We start from the raw sequence: 25,786 nt of genomic DNA, 5'->3' as shown, positions 1-25,786 counted from the left end.
TGTGGCAAAGACGACAGAATAGCTCATAAAGCAGGTCCAGAAGTGCTGGACTGAACACGTCGCTGGCGCTACGGCTGTTCAGGACCTGCTGCGTAAGCTGCTTAGTCAGCCCCGTGGCAGGGGTGATAGGCTCCATCCAAGAGCAAAGCAGGTGGTAGGTCCCTGCAGTGGTTCCCTTCCAGACATCTGATTTCAATCCCTGGCTGCACGTGAACTGAACACCCTCTTGCTGATCAGATCTTCTGCCCATTCCTTGCCTGCTCTCAGTTACCTCCCCCCCGTGTGTTTGGGGCTGGTTATTTATCCCACCGGTTTTGGAGTGTTTCCCTTCAGGGTTCGTCCTCCTGCATGTTCCAGCTAGTTTTGGTATCCAGTTTCCATCACATTCAACTCCTCGGCTCTTCAGTGCAGTTGATTCCACTAATTAGTTCCCTTAATTTCTCAACATTTGCCCTTTTTGAGATGAATGTTTGGTGTGTGACTACAGACGGTGCTGCAGATTCAGCCCTAATGAGGTACATTTAAAAGCTCCTGTTTCTTAACCAGAGTCTTCGGAGGCTCTGGATGACTCAAAGCTCAGTGCTTTAGAGATGGTAAAAGAACTGCGCTTGCCTTTCTGTGCGTGTGAGACTCTGTATCACCGTAACGCTTCTCAGTATTAACTAGCATTTTCATTTTATGGACAACTGAGACATAAAGAGCCTAAAGATCACATTTCAGAAGATACTGCATTGTATGAGGAATTAGTTAAGCACCTAAGGTGAAGTACAAAGTTTCCTAACCCCACTGAGATCACTGCAGCAGTCTAACATTGCTCACCTGCTCACTAGGTGTCTGTGCCATTTGCTTTGAATTCTGTCTAGTTCTTGAAGAAAGCAAAGCACATCCAGACTGCAGATCAGCCTATCCCAGACACACCGCCAGGACAGGCAGCAAAGGCCTAGCTGAGACTGGCTGTACAAGGCCAACATTAGAAAAGAGGAGCCCTGCCCCCAAAACACTTTGGGAAAATGTACTAGTCACCTAAGCCCCTTTAGAAATCCAGGCCTTACTGTCACTTAGGGTATCTGTACTGAAAGCAGGGTTTGAACCTCAGCAGTGGGCCACCTTCCCGCTCACTGATTTTCCCCACTCCCTTGAGAATCGCCCTGGGACCCTGCCAGTGACACGTGTCCTCGCTTCCCAAAGCAGCGTGGGAGTGACACTACCACAGCACTAAGGCCATGTTGCCACCCCAGACAGATGGAAGCTATCTATCTTCCACTGGCAAACTGGTGCACGTTCAAACCCTGTAGAAAGAGATGAAATGGCAGAGCAAAGCAAATGTCTCTCATTTCCTCTCCTCTCCATTAATATACTTGAAAATACTTTGGAGTGGGAAAAAAATGTGCCCCTCTCCCAAAGCATGGCTGCCTTGAATGCCCACTGCTCTGCTGGGCACCTACCGACCTTAGCAGTATCACAGAACTCGTGTGTTTTTCTAAAAGAGTAACCTCCTTGTGAACAGGCTCTTTGCTTTGGGAAACAAAGCAGTCTTGTCTTCCAAGTGTCCGAGCCTTCTTTTCACGTCTGTTTATTCCTTCACTAGCATTTATTTTTGGCCTTGAAAGAAAAACACAAGTCCACATTAAAGGGATGGTGTCCAGTTAAAACCCACAGGCTGCACCGCCCCTTCGCTCCCCCTTTGCAGGGGAAGGCCATGGAGGAGACCAACAAAAAAAAAAACAGAGAAAAATCTATTGCCTGTTGGGCACAAAACTGCTTGTGCTTTCTAGTGAAAAGGCAGCAGAGCATCCTCAGAAGCACATAGCAACTGGTCAAACAGGCCAGAGCCTGGATGCCTGAGGCTTTTTTGTAATCGTAATAACAAGTCCAGGAGCCACATTTCCATTTGTCCTGGAAAGCCTTTCCAGCTGGGATTGCTCAGGGGAGCGAGACACCGATGCTCCACAATCAGTTTGTGGTGGGTCTAACTCTTTGGCAATCCCAGACTTCACAACATTGCCTGTCAATGATACCAATCAGAAAGACACCCTTTCGTGCCTCTTCTGCGCTGACTCCACAGCCCTTTTGGCTGCTGGAGAGCCAGCACTTCAGGACAAAGCTGCTTACGCCGTGCGAAAGAGCTTAGGATGGGCTGCAGGTGATCGCTGCCTCCTGAGACCAGTGCCAGCTGCACACACACTTCTTCCCTGCTCAAGGCTACTGCTAAGCCAAACAAAAGCACTTAGGCTACCAGTGGATTATGCTCACCTGTTTGACTTTGCAGAGAAGTATTCACAGATCCAGTGCCAGCTCTGTGCCTGCCACCTCCCAGCAGAGACCTGCGACTGTGTGTGGCCTGATGCAGCTGCAGAAGGGCCGTCTAAGGGCTCACAAAGCTGAAGTCCGAGGCACAAAGTTCAAGGGAGAGGTCCTGTACTGTCAGTGTGTGTGGTCAAGACCTGCATTCCTTTGGGGAGAGGCAGAGGAGGAGAGCAGAACTGCATCAGGAGCTCTTCAGACTGGATCTGCAGGAGGAAATAAGCTCACTTTGGCAATGACTATGTTTTGGGCCACCCATCAGCATTCAGCATCCCACGCCAGGCAGCTGGGCTCCCTTCCTATAGCATGGTGACTTAGTTGGGCACCTGAGAACAAACTTATTAAAGCACCCTGCTCTCAAGACCTATGTGACAGCGACTGCAGCCCTGTTCACTGAAATCAATGGGACTCTTCCACAGGCCTGATTCATCTCCCTGCTACATCACCACCTTATCTTTTAGGTCCATTGACTTCTATGAAATTAGAGCTGTCAGGCCCTGGATGTCCACGAGGGCACGGCTGGGCCAAAAGAAATGCGGGTAGCAATGCTTGGACATTATAGAAATTGAAACCTCAGGAAAGACTGTGTCTGCCTCGCACGCTTAGCAAGTTAGCAGAATATTAATGATGCATCACTCAGAGTAAGTGCTTCTGGATGCTTGGCTGACTTTGGCAAGGGGCACTTCAAGAAGGATAAAACTGCATTTTCATTGCTGAGAATCTTCCTCCAGTAACAAGATGTGCCCCGTGGGACGCTGGTAACATATTGGTATGGTCTGCAGAGAGTAGCTAGGGGCCAGGGTCTTACATTGCTGAACTGTATACGCAAAACACTTACCCCTGAATGTCACGTTAGTCCAGACCCAGGATTTCCAAACACAGAGATGGCCACAGGTGGGCTGTCCTCCGATTAGCCCATGAATCTAGAAAGAAAGAAAAAATTAATGCTGTATTCTTTCCTTTGCATATAAAACATCATTAAAATAATTAGAAAAATAGATGCCTTGTATCAGTAACTGACAAATTAAGAACGCGGTCACGGTTGTTCGGGAACCCACAGCCTCCTTGCAATACCAATAATGATTATTTATAGCCTACTATGCAAGGAAATTAGTCCAGAAAAACTGAATTATTATAATGTAATACAGTCATCCCAAGGGAGAAGTCTAGTGCAAGGTGCAGGCAGCCAAGATCTCACACCATTTTATTGTCTTGAATTACAAACTTTATTGTAAGTACTGTTTGTGTATTTTGTACAGAATGTCTCAGTTCCTCTATAACAAATACCCATTTTATTTCTGCTGAATTTCCTTGAAGTTACCCCTGATTTATACTTAAGATCAGAGGCAGATTCATATTACTGCTTTATGTATAAATCTCTCAGCTGCCTATTCACAAGGATGCGCAGCTTGGCAAAAGAATGAGTTGAGAGAATGAGCTGGGCGGCAGACTAGCTATTAGTTTTGAGGATAGTGCCATAGCATCTGGAGAAGTTACATGCAGTACTAACACAAGGTATGAGAAATTCTCTGCTCTTCAAAAGAGCTAACAAAGAAATTACACAGAGGGTGGGAGGTAAGGAAGAGGCACAGAAAAGAGAAGTGGCTGTACGGCGTCACATAGCAGGCAACCGCGAGAGGCAGGAGCAGATCCCTTGTCTCTCAGCCCTCCCCAGCTTCACGCTGCCTTTTGGTCCTTTCTATTTCTGCACGTGGATGTGATGCATCTTTAACTACAAGCAAAATCCAGAAAAAGAAAACAGTTTTTTTCTTATTTGTCAAGAGAACTAGCCTTCTGCTAGTTGTGCAGACAAATTCTTTCCTGTGATTAATACCTGTCTCCTGTGCTAAAGACGTCAGTCTCTGCATGGATCAAATCCTAATAAAGCAAAGCTCTCATCTTAGAAAAGAACATGTTTTCCATTCTTTCTGCTAACATTCCTCCTCACAATTGCCCTTGTTTAGCCCTATGATAATTTTATGATGCAGTCCCAGCATAACTCACAGTACTTCCCATTATTGTGTGCCACAAGTGTTTACAGAGCCATTTTTGCGGCAGATACCAGCCTTTGGACGTTCCACGTTTCCTGTTTTCACTGCAGCCACTCGCACACTGCTCAGTGCTGAAATGCAAGTCTCTCATTAATTTATACACAGCGAAGTACTTCAGTCATTGCAATGACAACGTAATGGAGAACAGCCCATTAGCAAAAACTGGCTATCTAGCATGAACAAATTATTTTCTTTTCATATTTCCATCAATATTAAGAGCCATTAATCATCTTTAATAAAAACAACCTACCCCAATCCCGAACTGCCTTCACACTTTTCCACTAGCACTAAGGATGTCTGGATGGGATACCTGGGCCAGTCTTGTGTTCTCTCACAGCAAGGAAACGTCTCTGATACACCGAGAAGGACTGGGTTTTCACCACCACTTCACAGCTGGTCCAACTCCACTGATACTCTCTTTATAGAATCAGAATATAATAGCCCAGTTTTAACAAAAAGAAATCAAGATTAAATTAAATGTATTCTGAAGGAGTGAAAATTCCTAGCAACAGCTGAAAGGGAAGTGGAATTCATAAATGCCTCTTTCATCTTTATCAAATTACTATTCAGCACAGTTACATTTATTAATAACAACATCCTTAAACCACATTGTGAAAATCCATTAGCAAGAAATGCTTTAAAATGTGCAACAGGCTGTAACAGATGATTTATCAAAAGCTAAAACAATTAAATACTATAAGCAGAGTGGGCATTTTTACGGGCTATGGAGCTGGCCAGAGGGCCGTTATGATATATGCAGAAATGGACTGTTTGCATGGCGTAACTCAACTTTTAATTCAATCACCTACATTAGCAAGGGGTAATGCAAGCTAATAGTATTCTTTCAGGTTGTCTTCATCTCACTTCCATATGTACTTGCCCCTAAAGATGCTGATGGTCATTTCAAAGTCGTCTTCTGTGGCATTTGCTACGTGCGGAGGCACCAGACGGCTGCTCTGAATCAAGGACGGGAGAGGGAACCTGTGAGAGCAGATCACTGCTCCCAGAGGACACGCACTCCGACCTCACTGTAACAACCCCTACCAAGACCAGCCCTTTCAGAAGCCTTTAACCGTCCCCAGGAGGGTCAGACTTCCCAAGACTGGCCTGGGGCAATCACCACATTGTTCTCTCTTTCAGCACACCCTGCATTTGCCCTGGAAGTTCACATATTCCCCTCTTCCATTTCTTTACTTGTTCTTTTAAAACAGAGTTTAAATGTCGATCACTGTCGAGTAATCACTATGGAAGTACTAGATATTGAGACTAAATTCAGATGAGGGATTTTGTCATTATCTGCACGCAACAAATTGCCAGCCTTGGCTATTGTGCATACCCTGCAACACCAAAGGTTCGTTCAGTTCATGTCCCGGGGGGGTCGTTACAGAAGGACCGACTGCGTCCTCCTTCTCTCAGTTGCTTCCAGTTTGCAGCAGAGAACAATAATGGCACAGACAGCTCGGCACTGCTCCGCTCTCATTCCCCAGCCGTGACTGTATCTATCACAGCCTCCCGCTGCATCAGTGTAAGGAGGTTTTTGAAGACATTTTCTTTGTTGCTGCAGAAGGCAAAGTCTAAATCAGGGATTACAGGGAGCGGCGAGGGGGAAGGGGTAGGAGATGCAATCGCAGCTGGGGAGCAAGTGAAACAGCAGCTCTGGGGTCTCGGTCTGCTGCCTGGGCTGCACACAGGGCGGCCGTGGGCTGTATGAGGTTTTTGCTCACTGGCTGACAGATCAGCCCATGCAGGTTCTCCTTCCAGATTTGATCATTCCCTAAATCTGCAAGAAGATGCCCGAGGCAGGGGTCAGATGGTTTCTGAGGCAGATACACACAGTGCAGCCCAAACGCAGTCCAATTCCCTCTAGAGCGAAAAGCTCTTCGCACCTTTAAGCTATGTGTTTCATGCACCCCAGGCAAACAGACAGACCCGTAGCGCAGGCAAGCCACACTCGGTGTTCGTTTGTTCCCCCACTGCGTTCCACTTAGGAGAGCAAAATGGTGGCAGAACAAATTAGTGGCAGAATGTATCTTCTATAATGGCACACGAGCCAACTTGTTAGATTATCTTCTGTCCCAGCTGAGGTTGTACCTCCATGCTTACTTTTGACTGAGCACAACTAGAAAAGACATAATTACATGGCCAAAGCAGAGAGATCTGCAGCTACAGATGCCTGGTGCTTAGCTGGTGAAGTGCAGCACAGGGGAGGAAAAAAGGAAGTTAGAAATGAAGTGAACATTCCCAGCCCACCACATCCCCGCTGCAGAGCTTATGGCTTTCAGGCTTGGGCAGAGCGAAAGGCTAAAATTTCTCGGGTGCAATGACAGATTGTGTGGCATGAAACATCGAAAACTGTATGTCAGTGCTTGAGCTGGTGGGTGCAACTCGTCCAGCCAGATGAAAGCAGTCCAGACGAATGCTGGTGAGACAATACTTGGCATCTCTAAGACACAATCGTTCTTGGCTGTAACATCCCCCTCCTGGTTCATTTTCTGTTTTCTCTGTTGTTGACTTCCAGTGATGGAGGAAAGGGGCTGGACATGGAGAGGAAAAAGAGAAGGCAGTGGATGGTGCTGTGAGCAGGAGAGGGGCCTGTAGGAACGGGAAAGAGAGGGAACAGCTGTGGGGCTGGGAGGGAAACGGAGACAGGGGAATGAAACAGTACGCTTCCCCTTTGGGAGGATGGGCTGAGCCAGCCTGAACAAAAAAGGGCTAAAATGAAAGGGAGGAAACCAGAGAAGAGAAGAAAGATGGAACAAGGGAGATCACAGAGAACAACAGGAAGCAGTGCTAAGAGGACAGAGATGAAGGCTGGGGCTTGTTGGGGAAAAGCAAACAGAGAAAAAAACTTCAGGAATATTGTGCAAAAGACAGAGAGATTACATAAAAAAAGCCCTATAAAAGTGCCAGCTATCCAGCTGCTGTAAGTGAAACTCCAGTACACTTACGTCAACACCACACCACTGATCAGCACCAGGGGAGGAGGTTTGGGGTTGTTTTTTAATTGCATGGAAAGGCTTTCAGCGATGCAGAACATGAACTCCAGCTTCCAGTGAAGTCAAAGGGGTTTAGAGGTGCTTACAGCTGCAGAAAAACAAGACCCAGCTTGATAAAGCCCATGAGACAAGATGCCACATTACAACCTTGAGTACAACCAGCCTTTCACCTCGTCTGACTTCCACCTCGAGACCCAGGGTGGTGAGACCAGCATGTGCGGGGAGGGGGCAGACGGAAGGATCTGCACCCACACCAGGGACACTGCCCCAGCTCTGCCCTACCTGCACCGCAGCAGCCATCTGCTTCGTTTTCCCTGATGAGCAGTGAGGTCCTTGATTTACATATCTAAGCCTGAGTAGGGGTAAAAGGCATCCGCTTTGCTGGTTGAAGTGAAATGTTTGGCTTATTGGCATGGCTTGTTTAATTTGGCTCTTAGTGCTCCGTCGGTGTTATTAGAGAAAGCAATAAAAACACATTAAATACAAGGAACTACATTAAAACAACATGGAGCACGCAATGCAAACCAAAGAAAGCAAGGGGCCTGAGTATGGAGACTGCCATTCCCTCCTTCAGTCATCCTCTTCTACATGAGTATGGAGAGTGTTACAGTGCTGTTTGGAGGGATGGAGGGCCCGGTGGTCACAGTACGTCTGGGAAGTGTCAGGTCTGTATCCGAGATGGCTCCTTCCCCCAAAGCCAGGGTGGCTGCTGGGGTCAGAAGTGGGGGCAGATATTTAGCTCTGATGCAAGCTGCCAATTCAGAATTACTGAGCTCCCAAAACTGAATGCTCTGTCAGAGTTTTGCTTCAGTGCAATCTCCCCAGAGGCAACAAGTGTCCATCCTCAGCCATATCTCCCTCCAATCTACATAAACCATCACCAAAGAGAAGTCTGTGCCCCACTGTGCACCTGAAGTGTTCTTCCTCTGCAGGTTTGCAGATCATGTGCTGTCTGCCGCCAACCCCATGAATCGCAGGAGCTACAGAGAAGGATGCTGAGCTATGCACAGGGAGCCAACACCGGCAATGGAGGCTCCATCACTCCAGTGGCAGCAGCTGGGACTTGTGTCAGCCTCCCGGGTTGCAAATATTGACCAGATTGTCACAGATGTTGAACTTAATTGGTCATCTTGAAATCCTAATTCACCTCAGCAACACGCCTTCAGCAACTACGCTGCTATGGTGCTTTAGATGCATTTCAGCTCTTCCACTGCTTGCTCAGGGCTTCTTCTGCAAAAGATACTCCTCCATCTCTGCAGTCTTTTGCAAACTCTTTCACACAAGCGCCTTTCCTCAACTTGCAACTAGTCACACCCTAAACAATCGCATGCCGTAGCAGCCCACCTGTCAGCTGCGCAGTCTTAAAGCCTCTGTGTTCATCTCGTGGCTCTGGAAGGTAATGCCCAAGGGCCTTGCTGCCAGGTCCACTGGGGAGCGATACTTGTTCCCTAGGGATGACTCCCCACCTAAGTCAAACAACAGTTAAAGCACAGTTTTGACTTTCTTTGGCCAACCGCAGGCCATGCTTTTAGTGGTGTCTACCAAAGATCACCAGTGCTGGCGAGTTGTTGCATGCAGCAACGTGGAAGATGTCATCCCCTTTTTCCCTCCAGCTAGTGCTTCTAGAAAGACCTGGAAATGCGGCAATCAGCACCTACACGTCCTTGCTGTGCCCCTTCCAGACGGAATTCTTACACTTGCCATGTTTTTTGCCAAGACATCATTTTCTTTTGACCACGTGATAAGGGGCAGATCCCCACCACCACAGGGAGGGACTGAGAGATGTCAGGAATGACACATCTGTCACCTGCCCAGGCCAGTGCTCACTGCTCTACCCCTGCTTTTGCATCTCAGTCAGACTTCTTGGTTTGTGCTTTGGCCTTGAGATAGGACTCCTGGGGCCCCAGGATCATTAATTTGCCCGTTTTGTTAACTGATTTGTGCCACAGCTGTATCCTTGCATTTCTTCTGCACCATGAAAACCACAACTGCACGTTACGTCTGGGCAAATGGCAAGGTGATTATTGCAAGCTTAGATTTCCTAAGGAAACAAAGCTTTACGTGTGATCACAGTGTGTGTGTGCGTGTGAGTAGTTCCTGAACATGTCAGACAATTTCACTGAGACAGAGAGGAGGATTTCTCTAAGCTCTGAAGCTCCCAGAGGTGCACTGGAGATGACAGATGGAGGATACAGACACCATTAGTATCCCCCAAGGAAAAGGCAGCACTGAGTGCTCCCTCCACATCAGACAGCAGAGATGCCACAAGGGTGAACGCTGTTCATTAGACCCGCTGATCATGAAATTACTTGTTAATAATCTCAATGTGCCTGATCACCTTCTCTTGCCACTCAGCTCCCCTGCCTGTCTGGAGCTGGACCTCACACAGCTGCTACATTAACGGCTTTCCTCACTCACCTGCCCATCACCCTGAGGCCTCAGTCTCTGGCGATGAGGGTACCTAAGTGTCACCCCAACACGGGTAACGGGGGAAACAGCAAGAGGATCAAGACGCAAGACGACGGGAGCTGCAGTGGGGCGACAGCTGTCCTTTGGCACATCCATTGTTCCTGTTCAGAGAAGCAGCTTTAAGAAAGTGGTGTAAATTACAGGAACTGGATCACTGGCTTGAACAATGTCAGCACGTCCCTTCGAGGGCATTCACTCCCCCTACACCATGAAACGACAAGTTATTATTTAACAGCAGACCTCACACAGAGGAATGTTTTTCTGTATTCATGACCTCTAATAAGCATAGCAATTGTTTACTATACTCTGAGCAATCCAGCAGTAGCTATAATGTGATAATTATAGAGAAACCTGCCTAAAAATATATTTCTGATGCATCAGCAAAAACTCAGCAGGCCCCTCCAGCTGGCATTGAACATATGAGTTAAGCCCAATTTGAGAATCAGATTGTGCACTACATTTTGTGCAGCTGTGCAAAGACTCCGGCGAGGAGCTCTGGAGCAGATGCCTTGCAGCGATGGAGGGAAGGGCAAGAAGTAGCATCGAAGCAGACAGGGCAGGAGGCACAGGTTCTTTCCTCGATGGTTAATGACAACAGAAAACATCAGACCCAATTTCAAGATGGATAAACTGAGGTTCTGGAAATCAGAACACCAACATTTTCTAATCTGGCTACTGACTTGTTGGTGTCTGGTTTTAGAGGTTCCGTCTGAGTCCAGTCTGTGCTGGCATTTTTCACGGAGTGAGATCATTCATTATTATTATTTTATTTCATCCCTACACAGTAGAACAGCATCTGGAGGTTCCTGCAAGAATCAGCTCTTCTCTGTGCTCAGTGTTGGCAAACTCCAGCTGCTGTTCTTTGAGGAAGGATCTACAAGGGCTTCAGATGCTGCTCCCTTGTAGCAGAGCCATCAAAAAGTCACCCTTCTGCCACTGCCATTCAGAGCCCCGAGGCTGACCTAACCCCATCGCTGCTATTTTAGCTAATCAGACTGTGAAGGGGAATGCCAGGGCACAGGTGTTTGTTTTCTGCTTCCAACACTGTTGCAGCAGCACTGCAGCACTTCCCTGGAGGCAGGCTGGATTCTTCAGAGACTCTGAGGTACCTTGGTAGCCCCTAAACGCTTCTGTGCCTCAATTTCCTCACCTGCAAAAAGGCCAAGATGAAAAACCCTCAACCTAGGGCTGTATTCAGGTTTGGAAAACACTTTTAGCACCTTGAAAGAAGGTTTCTGTGGAAGCACAAACTGTAATTTATTGCTTCAATTTAAAAAGTGTGTGTTTTACAATCCACAGTCTGTTTACACTTCTACTTCTTATAGCTATCTCTCTAAAAAGAACTCAGCTCTGGTAGCTCATGGATTTGGCACAGCTTGTCGAATAAGCAGGCTCACCAACCTTTCCACGACACACAGTGCTTCTGTGTAACTTTGCAGGCTGTGTTTGACTTGTCTGAACTTGAACAGTCACCACTGATTGATTGGCTTCTAAAAATATCCACCCGCCATGGTTCGAAGTCCAGAGAGCTCTTGTTGATTTAGATGGAGACCTTCTTGCTGGTCAGAGGCTAAGACAGACATCTGACACCCGGGTGCTGCTCTGTCTCAGCTCTGCTCTCTGCCTCCTGCCCAGGGACCGGCAGAGAGACCCTGCGTGCCAGGCAGCACCCGCACTCAGCAAAGGCCTGCTCCGCCACACTTGACAGCTCTTGGTACCAACGAGCAGAGTGAACGGCAGGATGAAAGCAGCCCTGCGAGGCCCTTCCCTTCCTGCATCCCCATTTCCAGACTCCCCCTGCTGCTACTGGTAATAAGTGGGATGAACTGCGGCTACCACGAGCCCAGGAGGTGCTGTAAGTGCCCCCACAGTGACGGGAGAGCTCTGAGTCAGGTATGCAGCTGCTGCAGGAGGAAGGCATGGCAGCATACCCTGCAGAAAGCTGCAGACACTTGATTACTGCTATGACAGCCACCAGGAGGAAAGCCAGACTGCGATCTCTATTGGAGGCAATGGAAGCCTTCTTTATAAAATAAACCTGTCACTCTTGGCCATTAAGCACACTGCGTGCAGCTCCTAGATCCCATCACCAAGCCAGCTTTAAGGGAGAACTCCATCCCAGGGCATAGGGCCAGGGTTCCCCTTAGAGACCATGGTGTTTGCACCACCAGCTACCCACACCCAGATTACTACAGCTGAAGCCTCAAAATGCATTTTGGAAAGGGAAGGGCATGCAGGGGTGGGGGGAGCCACGATCTGAGGACAGGAGCCCAAGCAGCTGAAACCTTCCACAGAGGGAAACTGCAGAAAAGTGGAGATAATGCACACACGGTCAGGAGCAAAGCAGTGTCTGCTCATTCCAGCAGAGATGCGTCGATACCGGCGTGCTGGGTGGTGGTAAGGAATGTGGCAGCACCAGGTTTGCAAAAGATGTAAAAGCGAGACAGGCTCTCAGCACCCCGCACCACCCCCGGCAGGTCTTGGCCCACTCCGATCACTTACCTGCTGACGGGGAGGCTAACAAACGCAAAGCAGAGTGCAGTCTAATATATACACTGGATGTTGCCACGTTACTGAATGCATCTTAACACAGCAGGATCTTTTCTAAATGATGTATTATAGCTGTGCTAAAACCTAAATAATAAAGCCTACTTTTGGCTCTCTGGAAGGTCACAGCTAAACAGTTGTCTGTGGAATACCAGGGAGCATATGGGACTGGGGATGATCGCTGCAGCCAGACTCCACTGTCACAGCCTCACATGCCATCCCTTTCCTCTGTGGGTTACACAATGGGACCCTGGCCCTGCTGTCCTGATGCAAGGTCTTGCAGAACCTGGTCGCTCTGAGGCCCAGAGTCCTCCTCATTCCAGCTTAAGTGTATTCCATGACAGTTTATAATCATTCTGTCGACCAAAGATCTCCTTTCATTTATATAATATTCTTCCTTCCCTTGCACCTACAGAAAGCAGTGCCCTCACTTCAGCTCTGCTACACTGAGTGACCCGCACTCCTTTGGTTACTCCTTGTAAGTGCCACCCGTCGCCCCAGTCACCTTCTGAGTTCCACTTTGGATTTACCCTTCCCAAAGACGGATGATGAGAACTGACCGTGACTTCCCCGACCAAGGCTCAGCTGTTCCTCGCACAGTGGCAGGAGCACTTCCGCATCCTTTCTGGAAATATCTTGCCCGATAAACCCTATGATCTCATTTGGCTTTTGTGTGTAGTTTTAAAAGGGGTATAAAGAAGGCTCTCCAATATTTCACTTCATTTTATTTTAGTGTTTGTTATCTGGAGAGAAGAGGGTAGTTAAACTGCCTTTTTAATTAAATTCCTTTAAATCTTTGAAAACAATAAAGAAAGAAAGATAGCAAACAAAGTAAGACAGAAGAATTACCATGTGTATGAGCAGAGGTATTTTTTCCCGTAACACATTTATATATAAATCTCTTTTCCAAAAACTTGCAACATTTCTCAGTTGCTCAGTCTGTCTCCTGGGTAACTTGACACCTCACAAGAGGAGCCTTGTGCCTCCGCTCTTCACCGGGACACGAGTCTTGGGAACTCTATTGCAATAAATTCTCCTCTAAGTAAAAAGTATTCCCAATTTCTTGAAGGTGAGCAGAGCTTGCGGTACTGCATCCTGCTCTCTTTGCTTCTCTCCATCTTCACACAGCTTATGAAAAAAAAAGGCTCTGAGCAGCAATAGCTTCACAAAACCAGGGCGTTTGAGCCATGGTCCCTTCAGGCACACAGACTCTTTCTATAGGTCTGCGAAAAGCTCCTAAGAATTTACATGAGCAAGGAGATAGTAAATAGGCTTAGGTTTGCTGTAAAAGGGTTCAAACTTGCAGCATAAAATGTTTAGAGCTCCATAAATTAAAAATAAGGTTGGAAAACACTGGCTTAGCTAAAATAACCTGACAAAGGTCCTCTGCCATCGGCACAGCATCTACAGGATGAGATCTCACTGCTTACGCTGGATGTGGGACAAAGGGTCTGAAGGCTCAGACCCTGTAATTCAATGAAACCCACGGTGCAATGGTTCTGACCATAACGGAGACATTTGAGGACAGAGCTGGATGCTGCCTACACCCCATACATCAGAGTGGCGGGAGCATTAGCCCCAAGAGATCAGGGCAGCTGGAAGCACCAACCTGACCAAGCTTGTCATCTGCCACTGCTATGGCTGGCGACAAGTAGCACAGAGCAGATGTAAAACACAGTAGGTTATTGGCACTTAAACTCACGGGGCACTTTACAAAATCGCGACATTAAGACTGGAACGTGTTTGCCATTTTCACTGGAAGTGGGGAATCGGGAAGACGTTGGTGTGCAAGTCACTCTCAGTGACCCGCACAGCCCCAGGCGCTGCATTACTCTGTGACAGGGTTTGTACTGCAGCAGCACCTCAGAGCTCTCCAAAACTAGACCTTTGTGGTAGCTGGTGCTGTGCAAGGATGGAGCGCTCTTAATGCACGTTCAGCCTATTTAAAGTACAGATTTCAGAAATGTGAGACTGCTGGGTATTGAGGGCCGCTTCGCTGCCTACCAAACGGCTCTCAAACATTGCCTGCTACTTGCCCTTTACTAATATCTACTTTATCTTCTCTACAACTTGCCTAATTTCTTTTTTTTTAATTGTTGTTTTATTCCTTCTTTTTTTTTTTTTAATAAGGAGACAATGCTTTCTGTGTCTCCTTCCTCAGACACCACCACTCTCCCAGGGACCTCTCAAACACCAAGGCCAGAAACCAAGTCCAGGAATTCTAGGTTGCAGTTTATCTAAAATTGGTGACTTGTCAATTTTAACTGTTTTAATTTCCCCACTGTCTGCTTGGCTTACACACATAAAACTTTTAAATAATATGCCTTCTCTTTCTCCCCACATAGAAAACCACTGTGTTTCCCTGTCCTCCTTACAGTATGTGACCTTTAGCTGCTCTCCCTTGCTTATCAAGTCAAGGAATTCATTCGGCTTCTCAGCAGCTCCAACCACTTACTCTCCATTCACATCCCTCTAAAGGCCCCATCAGCTCCTTGCTCAGTTTAGAAAGATTTATATGTATGTGCCCCTTCATATCCTTCCTCCTCAGGCTTTGATTTACCATCCTGGCTTCCTTATCACTCTATAGCACTTCCTACATGTTTGTCTTTATAGCTTCTCATTTTCTCTCTTTCAAATCACCAGTGAGTTGTGTTTCCTTAATGGCAGTGGGAAAAATTCACCCAGCAAAGAGGCCTCTGCAAGGAACTGTGCAAACCTGAGCTCCAGTGAAACGTAAATGGCATTTTGCTTCTGACGCTGGCCTTAAGCACAGGAAGGACTTTCAACCCGTATCAAACTTCCTTGCGCAGTTCTCAGACCCTTGCCTGCTTTTACATTTCCTGTGCATTCATTAAAGGACAGCTTTGTGCCTTCCACAGGGCATGACGAAATACAATCTTTTTCACCTATTTTCTTAGTGCCTCCCTCCACAAAGAGCTACTGCAACCCAGCGCCACTTTCTCTAGCAGAGACAGTGCCACAGCTGCAAAATTTTGCTCTTCACTTTTTCCCCTCCTGGGGTTTGTGATCAATTTGTTACACAGTTTGTGTTACCCCGTTGAAGAAACGGGACTAATGGAAAAATGCAAGGTTGTGCTGGAGAGGGCCCTTGCTGGGGTGACCACCACCCTAAGGATCCCCACTGGGGTCTCCTGGAGTCACAGATGCCCCGACCTGGAGGAAAAGGATGGATCAAAGTAAGCTGCAGACCCCTCTCTGCTCAGCTGCTCGTTGGGTGGACCTGAGGTTTGTGTTCCTGATCTTTTAACTCAGCCTTTGAAGTTATTTTCACATTTGTTCTCCTACTCCTAAATATTCCCCTCTGCAGGGATTAAAGCTGGTAGTAAAATATCTCACAAATGTTTACGATCACAATTACACCTGTTCCTAGAAGAATTTCACAGTCAATTGAGTCACATTATTCTTTTCGTATTGGCCTTTCCTGCCCTGGTATCCAGATTTGCCAACCATGTGAACCAAGTGAGAGCCTTGTAGCTTATGAGTGTTCTATAAAGTGTTTTAAACTGAAATCCTCTGCAAATACAGACGTGCAAGTCAGGCAGATAATGAAATGTCTTTAACTAGCTGAACTGCAAAAAAAGGGGGGAAAGATGTTTTCTGTAAACATTGCCTCTGTAAAGGACTGGATGCCTATGGTCAAGAACTCGGGGCAACTGCTATAAATGTTGCAGAATCCTGGATTAGATCAATTTTACCCAAATTAAGGCATTCCTACTTTAGATCGCACAACTTTGATCCCTTGAGGGGGAATTTCAGTTACCAGTGTGAGTTAATATTGATCTGGGTATGACCAGTACTTAAGCATGCAAGACGCTGGGCAGAAAATCAGGGGAAAATTTTAAGCTTTCTTTGGCATTTATTCAGCCTGAATTTCCCAATAGAAAAACAAAAGATCGGCACTTATGGGTGAAATTCCCCCGTGACACAATAAGGCTCGCCTATTAAATAGGAGTTAAGGCATGCACAGTGCATTTGGAAGTAGACCCTGCAAAGTCCAGCTAGAAGCAGGAATAGGAAATAGAGCCATACTCCTTCACAGGAGGCTGCGGAGAGTCCCCTACTCCCATCAAAATCACCTGGAAATCCCAGGTGCTATAAGGAGAGGAGAGTCTCAATTTGTAAAATATTCCTGGACAGAGTTCAGTTTTATGTAAGATCACTCCCTATCAACTTTCAGCCCCTTTTCTCCTGTAACCTACTTCAGCTGTTAGCGCCAAGCAGCAATAAAACTATATCCATGTTCACTCAGAAATTGTCTTGAAATGCCTTCGTGCAAAGGGAAATAGTTTCATATCCCGCACATCAGATTTCGCATGGGAACATCTTTCAGATTTCCAGCGTAAAACAATTTTTCCAAAAGGAAAAATCAAGTCCTATAGTAAAGGCTAATCTAATCTAATCTAATCTAATATTTATGTTTGCAAGGATCCCCATCACCTTTGAATGCCCATGAAATAAATACAGCTGATAAAAGGTTATACAGTCTAACTGCTGACAGACAGCAATGGCACTAAAACTTTTTGCCACAGAGACTGGGATACCACAGTTACATCCTCCTCTAGTAATATGGAAACTACAGCTTATCTCTTCCATTGGGATACAGTAACTTCCAGCAAAATGTTCAATAGTTATAGCTCTGTCCTAAAAGTCTAATTGCACAATGCAGTAAAAATAGATGCAACACTAGCACTTACAAAAAATGTACTGCAATGTCAAACACTGCCAAAAAAACACAATGGCAGGCCTCAGTCCTGCAAAGCCCCACATCTAGTCACTCTGCTTTTTCACACATTTGGAATAGCTTTTCTAAAATCAGTGAAGCTATCCATAACAGGCAAGGGCCTTTTGCGGGTTCAGGGGACTCCTTTACTTGCTCTATCGGTGGAAAATTAGATCTGCTCACTCCTATATAACCTCTTTCAAATAATATTGAATTACCGACAAGCTACTAAAATTAGACTAACAAATAAATTACTTTATAGCTGAGCTGATAAAATGTGACTGTTTACATATGATTTAATCCTAGAACTAAGATTAAAGACTACTTCAAACAGAGCCTTTGCCCAACATGTCATATAAAATTCTGTTTGGTTTCAGCAGAGCTGAGAATGACTTTAACAACCTTGTTAATCACAGATTAAGAATGGAAAAGATCCTATTTGGCACCAGGTGTGCCATTAATAACAACTGGGGATGCAGGGGAGCTGCAGAAATGACCTAGCTCAAACGCCAAGGAGAAGCTCTGAGCGCTGGAGCTGTGCCACGTCCAAAGCGCACCAGCCCAGGCACGGCAGGACAGAGCGGCACTTGTGCTTCCACACGCTGCGGGCGTGCGGGCAGAGCAGCCTGCAGGGGCAGGAGCTCCGTGAGATCTGCCTCACCGCGCCTTCTCACCTCCTTTCTGTCTGAATTCCTGTAAGGTGGATCCATTTGAAAAGCCAGCAAATATCCCTGGGAATCCAGAATTTCCTAAAGAAGTGTTTTCTAGCCCTAATGAAGTCCCCTCCCTTTTTGATGGTTTTTGTCCTTGATGAAACAAGGCACGAAGCTGATGTTCCTCAGACCACCTTTCCCTCAGCAAGGACATCACATGCATTTCTTTAAACGCACAGTTCAGTCCTTGTCCCTCTCTGGGCTATGCTCAGCCCCTGAGAGGCGCAGGTGGAGGCTGAGCATGGCAGAGCTTCCCGTGCTGGCACAGCCAGTGGAGCTCCCTGCTCTCCAGCCCACAGAAACCTGCCCCTGTGCTCCCCAAGGCCGGGCTCATGGCCAGGCACCTGGGCACTTCTCACGACAGCTGCCGTCTGCCAGCATCTCACCTGGACATTCCTGTACTTTCTGCCCCACCTCTCTCCAGGGAACTCCTCTGCAGTGCTCCACAGTACTGGTATGGCCACCCACTACCCTCCACCTCTCCTTACCAAAACCATTTTTCTGCTGGGATGGGAAACGAGCTGCTTTCGGTTTATGCAATGTCTGGTCCATGAGAGACTTGCAGGCACTACCACTGAACCAGAGGTGATTCTACCAGATGTGTGCTTAAGTAGGAAGACGGTCCAAGCCTGCAGGACCCTGAGCCATTGAGTGAAGCCCCGCAAGGTCCTTTACGCTCATCCAAGGCAGAATGCCAGCACCACAGGCTCTCCCGGCCCCACCAAACTGCACAGGGGCAGAAGAGAAAATCTGCTCCACATTAAATGTATCTAACAATCATTTTTAAGGACAACCATAAAGGCTTTGCCTGAGCAGCCCTCCTCATCTTCACCTCCCATGCAGCCCCAAGGTCCTCCAAAATGGATCAGAGGGACAGTCTGGTTAAAACAGCTGCCCCATGGATAAATACTGGGCAATGACAAGCTTTCCCACCAGCAATCCGCTAGAGTAACCTTGCAAGCCCGTCTTTCAGGTTTTAGTTCTTGCTCTGCAAAAACAAGGTCTATATGGGTGGCACATGGTCCATTAGGGTGGTGCCCAAGTATCTAGTTGGCATTGCCAGCCATAGCTCATTTCCAGCATGCACACAACATCAAAGCCAGCACAGCGAACCTGACCACTTAGGAGTGAATTACCTCCCAGTTGTTTGTTGTAAGAACGGCAGAAAAGATAGGGAGGATGGACATTTCTTTCCCTGTGATCTTTCTAAATGATGTTTGCTATAAATCTCTTAAAGGTAAAAAGAAGAAGAAAAGATCTGGAATCCTCCCTTCTGCTACGCAGAAGATAAGCTGTGATTCAGCATGAAAGTCCTTCTGAGTTTCTCCTAGTTCCCATTACCACAGTGCCCAAATATCCCATTGTGAAACAAAGTCTCCCCCAGCGAGGTGCAGTGCCAATGCACAAGAAACATCAGGGGGTTTACAAAAGAGAAGAGCAATCCTGGCGCCTGATATTCTGAAAATGCTGTGCAGCCGACCTTTGAAAAGCAATTCCGAAATCCCTCTCATCAAAACAGAGGCTCCTAAAATCACTTCTCATATTTTATAATGTTGGTCAGATCTCTGCCCTGACAGTTTTGCAGTGGAATTCAAGTTTATGATCCGTACTCCATAGCCTTTAGTTGCTGCAATTTAATGCATGCTTAAGACCCGAGCAATTGCAGAGAGCATGCACAGAATTCTCTTCCCACTTATATTGCATGTGTTTTACATTGTTTAGTTTTTATTGTACATTCCATGCTATTAATGCCCTGTGTTTCTATAGCATCTCCCAGGTGAAGGGCTCAATACACTTTAGAAATGTAAATGAAGCAGAAGAATACCACCAAGACTGGCAGAACCCCCTGTTCTGTAACTACTTTGACAACTTTAAGTTATCTTGTAACTACCGAGAAAGGCACCCCTTTCTGCTCTTGCTTGAAGCCCGTGTTCTTCTGGAAAAGGCTGCCAAACTGGTGCAGGACCAGACTAGTTTATCCCTGCAGTTCCTCTGGCAGGCGCTGGGTAAGCGACTCTGAGGTTTCTACCCTTTTCATAGAGCCAGAGCCTGCACGTACTGATTTCCTTGGGAAGCTCTGGAAAGGGGCAGAGTTGAAAAATCCACTGCTGTGCAGCCAGCCCTGATCCAGCCCTTCTTCCCCTGCAAGTCCAGGGGGCTTTACCAGCTTGCTACTGTCAGTACCAGAAACAAAGGAATTCTCCTGAAGGTGCTGTGACATACTAAGTGTCTGGGAGCCAGGACTGAGTGTGCTGACAACGGTATTTTCTTTGCACAGAGCTGCCATGCGTTCAGGTTTTCCTGGATACTTCTTTTTTTCTCATACAAGTTGTGCCTGGCAGAAGTAGAGGACTTTATACATTTGCTTAGGATTCCTAGATATCCAGCAGCCATGCGGGGAGTCACAATTGCTGGACTTCTGGCAATCCTTGATTTGTCACTGCATAGGGATCAACTCCACAACACACATGTGGCCCTGGAGATTTGAGCCTGCATTGTGTTTCTGCAATAATCCCACTGTCTGAGATTACCATGCATGTACGGATCAACTGCACGGAACACACACACCAGATGCTTCCTGGAAATGCCGCATTCACTGCACCAATGAACAGATTTCTGCAACACTAATTACCTCAACTTGACTTTTAGCAAGTCTTCCTGGGCCTCAGTGTGTCAGTGGGATGCTGTCATAAACCTACGAAGTTCTGCAAAAGCCTAGGACAGATATCATTTCGGTTGAATGAAAAAGGTCACCCAAGAGCAGCACAATAACACAACCAACTCAATCACACGAGGTATTTGTCAGATCTTGTTCCTGTGTGGTGTTCTCAAATATGACTCTCCTTGGGTTCTTACTGGGCTATCGCACTTCTAACTATGCCCCCGGTACTCAGACATATGTTCAGCTCTGGTTAAATTTGACTTCTTGTTGTGTTATACAACTGAGCTTTACTCAGTGTTATCTTTTGATTGACTCCTCCACTATTCCCCCCCCAACGTATTTATCTGAGCCCAATGACAGCCAGCAAATACTTACTAGAACTCTTGTCTTTGGCAGCACGTTCTGGCAGTGTTTTCAGGCAGTTTGAGAAGTGGGTGTCACTTACATTAGCTCACTCTAAAATCTTGACTCACCCTTCACGCATATAATCCCTCCTGCAAATTCTAGGCCATGGATTTTAATAGAGTTTCCAAAGTAGGTGTGAGGGCCGCTGGCTGTGCTAATTTAGTTCCTATTGATTTATCTTGTCTCCTTTCACAGCAGCAAATTGTAAATGCTTCCTTTGCTTCACTCGGTGTTTGCTCCCTGCATGACAAGTCTCTAGCATTGATGGAATGTGTTACTGAAAAGTGCCTTGATGTCTGTTTTCAGTATCACGGAGACAGAGCCATCATCTAGTGACAGTCCCACTCTAGGAGAGCTGCCTCATTCAACCTCTACCTATTTACTCAGAGCGGAAAGCTGGGCCCCGGGATGTAAAGGCTCCATAGTAAAAGACACAAACCAATCTCCGCAAGAAATGAAATAAACCTATCTTTAGAATTGGAGGTAAAACTAAACTACTGACCCATCTCAGCCTTTTACATCCCCCGTAGCAGAGGCTAAAGTGGTTACAACCATGAATTTCTTTCTTTGAAGTCAAAATCAGTTGTTGCAGGCTCCTTTCGGTCAGCAGCAGAACACACCCTCCAGCGAGAGTCCTGCTGCACGCCTTAGTCCTTTATGAATTCGGCTTTAAAGTTTAAAATCCAATTTTATGTCCAATTACAAGTGGCTAAAAACTAGTAGCTCTTGTTTAGTCTCCACTTGAGCTCCTATTTCTACAACTGGAACGGACATGTTTGAAGTTGCTGCAGTTTTAGAGGGGTGAAAGGAGAGCCTGACACTCAGGTTCACCCTGAACCACCACCTTCTTCCAGGGCTTCGATCAAGACCTTCCAGGTAACACTCCTGGTTAGCTGGTGGCGAGTCCTTATGTATTTACTCCCTGCAGACCTCTGTGTGGCAGCTGGAGGCAACTCTGGGACTGTGCAAAAAGGAAGAAGTGGTACTCGGGAAATTGTCTGCTGCGTGGTGTCCGGCAGCCAAGGTGTCCATGCAGAAGCTGAGGACTTCACATCAGAACCCTGTGGCCCATCCACTGGTTTGAATGACAGAGATTGACTGGCAGGAATATGCGGCCAGAAGCTGGGAGGCAGATGGAAGAACAGGATCTCCCTCTTCCAGCAGCAGCAAACTATAATGTGGCTCAAACCACATCAAGAAATCACGCTTCAATTCCTGTTCTCAGCAGTCATTTAGGCACCAACTTCCAAACCTGCTCAGGGGTGGAGAGGAGACCAGGTGTCTAACTTGCTCTGGGTGCTGGGGCAAAGAACTGGAAGCCCATGGTACAGCAATGCGATTCAGGAAAACTGACACTGCATAGTGTGACTAAAGGCATCTCAATCTAGCCTTTCATACGCATGTTTAATTAGGTCTTGATCCAGTCCCGAGCTCTCTCTGCTCACACGAGAAAGGCCTGTGTTCCAGTTGCTTTTAGTTCTCCCTCATGACTTGGGTACTGATCGCATATTTTTTGCCAATATAGCATGAAGCATTCCCTTTAGGGAAGGGGACATTTAGATGGAGCCTACAAAGATCATACATTTTCTCTTCTGTTATAATTATATATTACATTAGTGTTGTTTTTTAATGAACAAAACAAGCGACATAATCTTTATAATTACACATTTGGGGGAAAAAAAAAAAGTTATAGATGCCTTTTGCAGCATGCTTCCCCTGCTGCCTTCACTGGGAATCCCAGCATGTGCCTCTGAAACAGATACACTGGGACTGGCATTTCCCAGACTCAAATCCACAAACTTCTGGTTGTGCCAGTTCGTGAATTACAGACCTGATGTCTGCAAATGACTGGTTTTCAAAGTGAAGGCAGCCATCATTTCAAGGCTGAAAAATAAATATATCATAAATCAGCATATGTGGATTTTATTTATAAAGATCTAATTAAATTTTGTTCTGTAATTTCAATATGCAGTGTACACACACAGTGTGTATTTTTTCTTTCTCTTTTGGCCATAAATACAAGCGATATACCTTATAATTCTCTTCCTCCATAATGTGCCTGGTTTTTGTGCTGGTACAGTAACATCTTAGCCTTTTGTAGTCTGTTACAGTGCACTATAGAATTTTTATTGTATGTTACAGTCTGGTTTGGAGATCATCCAACAAAGCGATCTGCTTCCTTTTAAAAAATAACATAAAATACTGCATTTTTCATAACGTGTATAAAGCCATGCAGAAATCCAAGTATGGAAAATAAACACAGCAGTGCCAACACCAAGCACTTAGCAGTCCTGTCCTAGGCCACAAAATCACGAGTTTGCCTTACAAATCTTGAGATTTCAAAGAAACGTAATTTTGGGTTTCCTCTCTTTGCCCTTCTTCCTTTTAAAACTTTTTGGTTGTTTTCAAGCTATTCTGTACAATCACAAAAGTTGACAATTTACCTTCAGTTTTAAAGAATGCTGAAACTCTCACATAATTACAGGATATGAGGAACCAGAGCTTTGAAAAACAACTGTAACAAAATTTGTGGTAAAATCACAAAAGCTGGTGCTGCTGGAGGCTGAAATCCACTACCTGGCATAGGGCTGACACATCCTCATCTCTACTAACCCTCACCACTGAGATGTTCAGAGAAATAAGCAGGAGCTACGGCTGCCCTGAACACGTGCAGCGGTTGCTTGTCTCTACTTCCCTTTGAAAATTCCAACCTTTTGGCTTACTTTTTGACAGGCTTTCTGCTACCAAACCAAATTGCTTCCTCAGGCTGAAAAGAGTATTTCAAGATAATATGAAATATTTGCTTCAACCTAAAATATAATTTCCTTTAGCAGAGTTTTGGATTTGCTTTTTTCCCAGAAAACACTGAAAAAAAGGCATTATTGATCAACGCAAAACAGGCACTGCTTCCCCCCAGTTTTTCTGCACGACCCTTACTCTAAAAATTGCTGTTCTCACTGCTCTTGTGGTGCTTCCAGTGCCCAGTCTCACCATGCAGATCCATAGAATCATAGAATCGTCAAGGTTGGAAAAGACCCTTAAGATCATTGAGTCCAACCGTTAACCTATCACTGCCAAGTCCATCTATACCATGTCCTTGAGCACCACATCTATCCATTCTTTAAATACCTCCAGGGATGGAGACTCAACCACTTCCCTGGGCAGCCTGGGCCAGTGCTTGACCACCCTCTCGGTGAAGAAGTTTTTCCTAATATCCAACCCAAACCTGCCCTAGCGCAGCTTGAGGCCGTTTCCTCTCGTCCTGTCACTCGTTACTGGGGAGAAGAGACCGACCCCCACCTGGCTCCAGCCTCCTTTCAGGCAGTTGTAGAGAGCAATAAGGTCTCCCCTCAGCCTCCTCTTCTCCAGACTAAACAACCCCAGCTCCCTCAGCCGCTCCTCACAAGACTTGTGCTCCAGACCCTTCACCAACTTCATTGCCCTCCTCTGGCCACACTCCAGCACCTCCATGTCCTTCTTGTAGTGAGGGGCCCAACACTGAACACAGTACTCCAGGTGCGGCCTCACCAGTGCCGAGTACAGGGGCACTATCACCTCCCTGGTCCTGCTGGTTCAGCTCATGGACAGACATCCATGTGCTTCCTTAAAGGAAAGGCAATGGCCTGATGTCAGTGAGTGCTTGACTAAGCTACGCTGTGGGGCTGGGAGTCACCAAGGGATCGGAGCTGCACAAGGGGATTTTGTGCTGTTGTGGTTTTGTGACACACCTCTACAGGAGAGTTCTTAGTTACTGTGTTTGTTGAAGCGTAGAAAGAGGCAACATACCCTCTGCAGTGAGACAGCAATGGCTCCTGCACGGACGGCAGCTTGCAAAGGGCTGGGCTGGATTCCCATCCACCATCTGCACCCAAATCCCTAAAGTTCACAGGATGGGCCTGTGTATGAAATGCTCAGGCTTCCCTGGTAAAACAAAAGCATTTCGTTGTAGTCAACAGGGCCAGACAAACAAGCATTAAATGATGGATCTGTCTTCTTCAGCCCAACCTCAGGCAGGACTCAAAGGCAATGCACTAACAAACCCGGCTGCCAAGTACCTCACCTTGGCTCTGCCCAAGGTGCATGGAGCCAGTTTTCACGGGTGCTAAGAGAAACACTAAATCCCGTGCAGAGCAGAACACATTGCTCACCACTGCAGGCAAGGCTGTTTTCAGTTTTCTGAGACACTCCTTAATTCATTTTAACACCAAGATTTGAGCACAAAATCATTTTTCCCTTCTCGCTCTCATGATTCACCAGGGATAGGAAACGCACTCTTGTCACTGCCAGGGCCAATGCAAAGGAAAGGGACAGGGAGACCCAAACCTGCAGTCCTTGCATCCTTCGATTCTGGGTCATGGGAAGGCCTTTTGGAGAGGGAAGGCAGGACTGTACATTTATTCTAATTCAGACAAAAGGGCCAACTCTGAACTCATTTCAGGCCTCTCTATCCCTTTCACTTAAGTTTGCTGCTGTTGTGGGTTTTCCTGCTGTGCACAGGGATGCAGCCAGGGGTGCAAACTTCACGTGGCCTGGCACGTCCGTCATGGCACCCGCACACCGGTGCGTGCCTATCATACGTTTCCCCAGCCAGGTGCCTCACTCAAGAGTGTGTCAGATCACACCCAAGTACAGCCCGTGTCACTCTGCAGCTCATTTCTGCTCGGAAGCGGCCTTGGTGAGCAAGGCAGTGGTGTCTTCACCAAAGCATCCAATACGCAGTTGAAGACTGGGCATCCAGAAGCCAATTTTACCATCCAGTGTCAAATGCTCAAGACCCAGTCGTGCAGACGATGCACACAAGGAGCCCTTCCTCACACAAGCAGCTACAGCACATGCAGGAGCACCTGGCTCCAAGCACAGATCCATTTTCAGATGACTTGTTATGAAGTACGTTAATT

At 46.6% G+C, this 25,786-nt stretch overlaps 1 protein-coding gene across 2 annotated transcripts in view; it reads right to left on the bottom strand.

Annotated features, from left to right (window-relative positions):
• COPRS (coordinator of PRMT5 and differentiation stimulator) overlaps positions 1–25,786 on the bottom strand; it is a 173,458-nt gene that overhangs the window by 7,166 nt on the left and 140,506 nt on the right. The window contains exon 4 of one of the 2 annotated variants that reach the window (XR_015703168.1): positions 2,254–3,227. Coding sequence is in view for 1 of the 2 variants with exons in the window: in XM_087750632.1 (XP_087606758.1) it covers positions 3,157–3,227 (71 nt within the window). In the remaining variant the exon portion in view is untranslated. Of the gene's footprint in view, positions 1–1,881; positions 3,228–25,786 lie in introns of those variants that run through there. The other variant, XM_087750632.1, reaches the window with a different exon arrangement.

This window comes from Nipponia nippon, unplaced genomic scaffold (genome assembly GCF_047370975.1).
Source record: "Nipponia nippon isolate SJK-2023a ecotype South Korea unplaced genomic scaffold, ASM4737097v1 scaffold_14, whole genome shotgun sequence".
Classification (NCBI taxonomy): Eukaryota; Metazoa; Chordata; class Aves; order Pelecaniformes; family Threskiornithidae; genus Nipponia; species Nipponia nippon.
The sequence above is the reverse complement of the archived record's forward strand: the minus strand, read 5'-3'. Positions and strand labels throughout refer to the sequence as shown.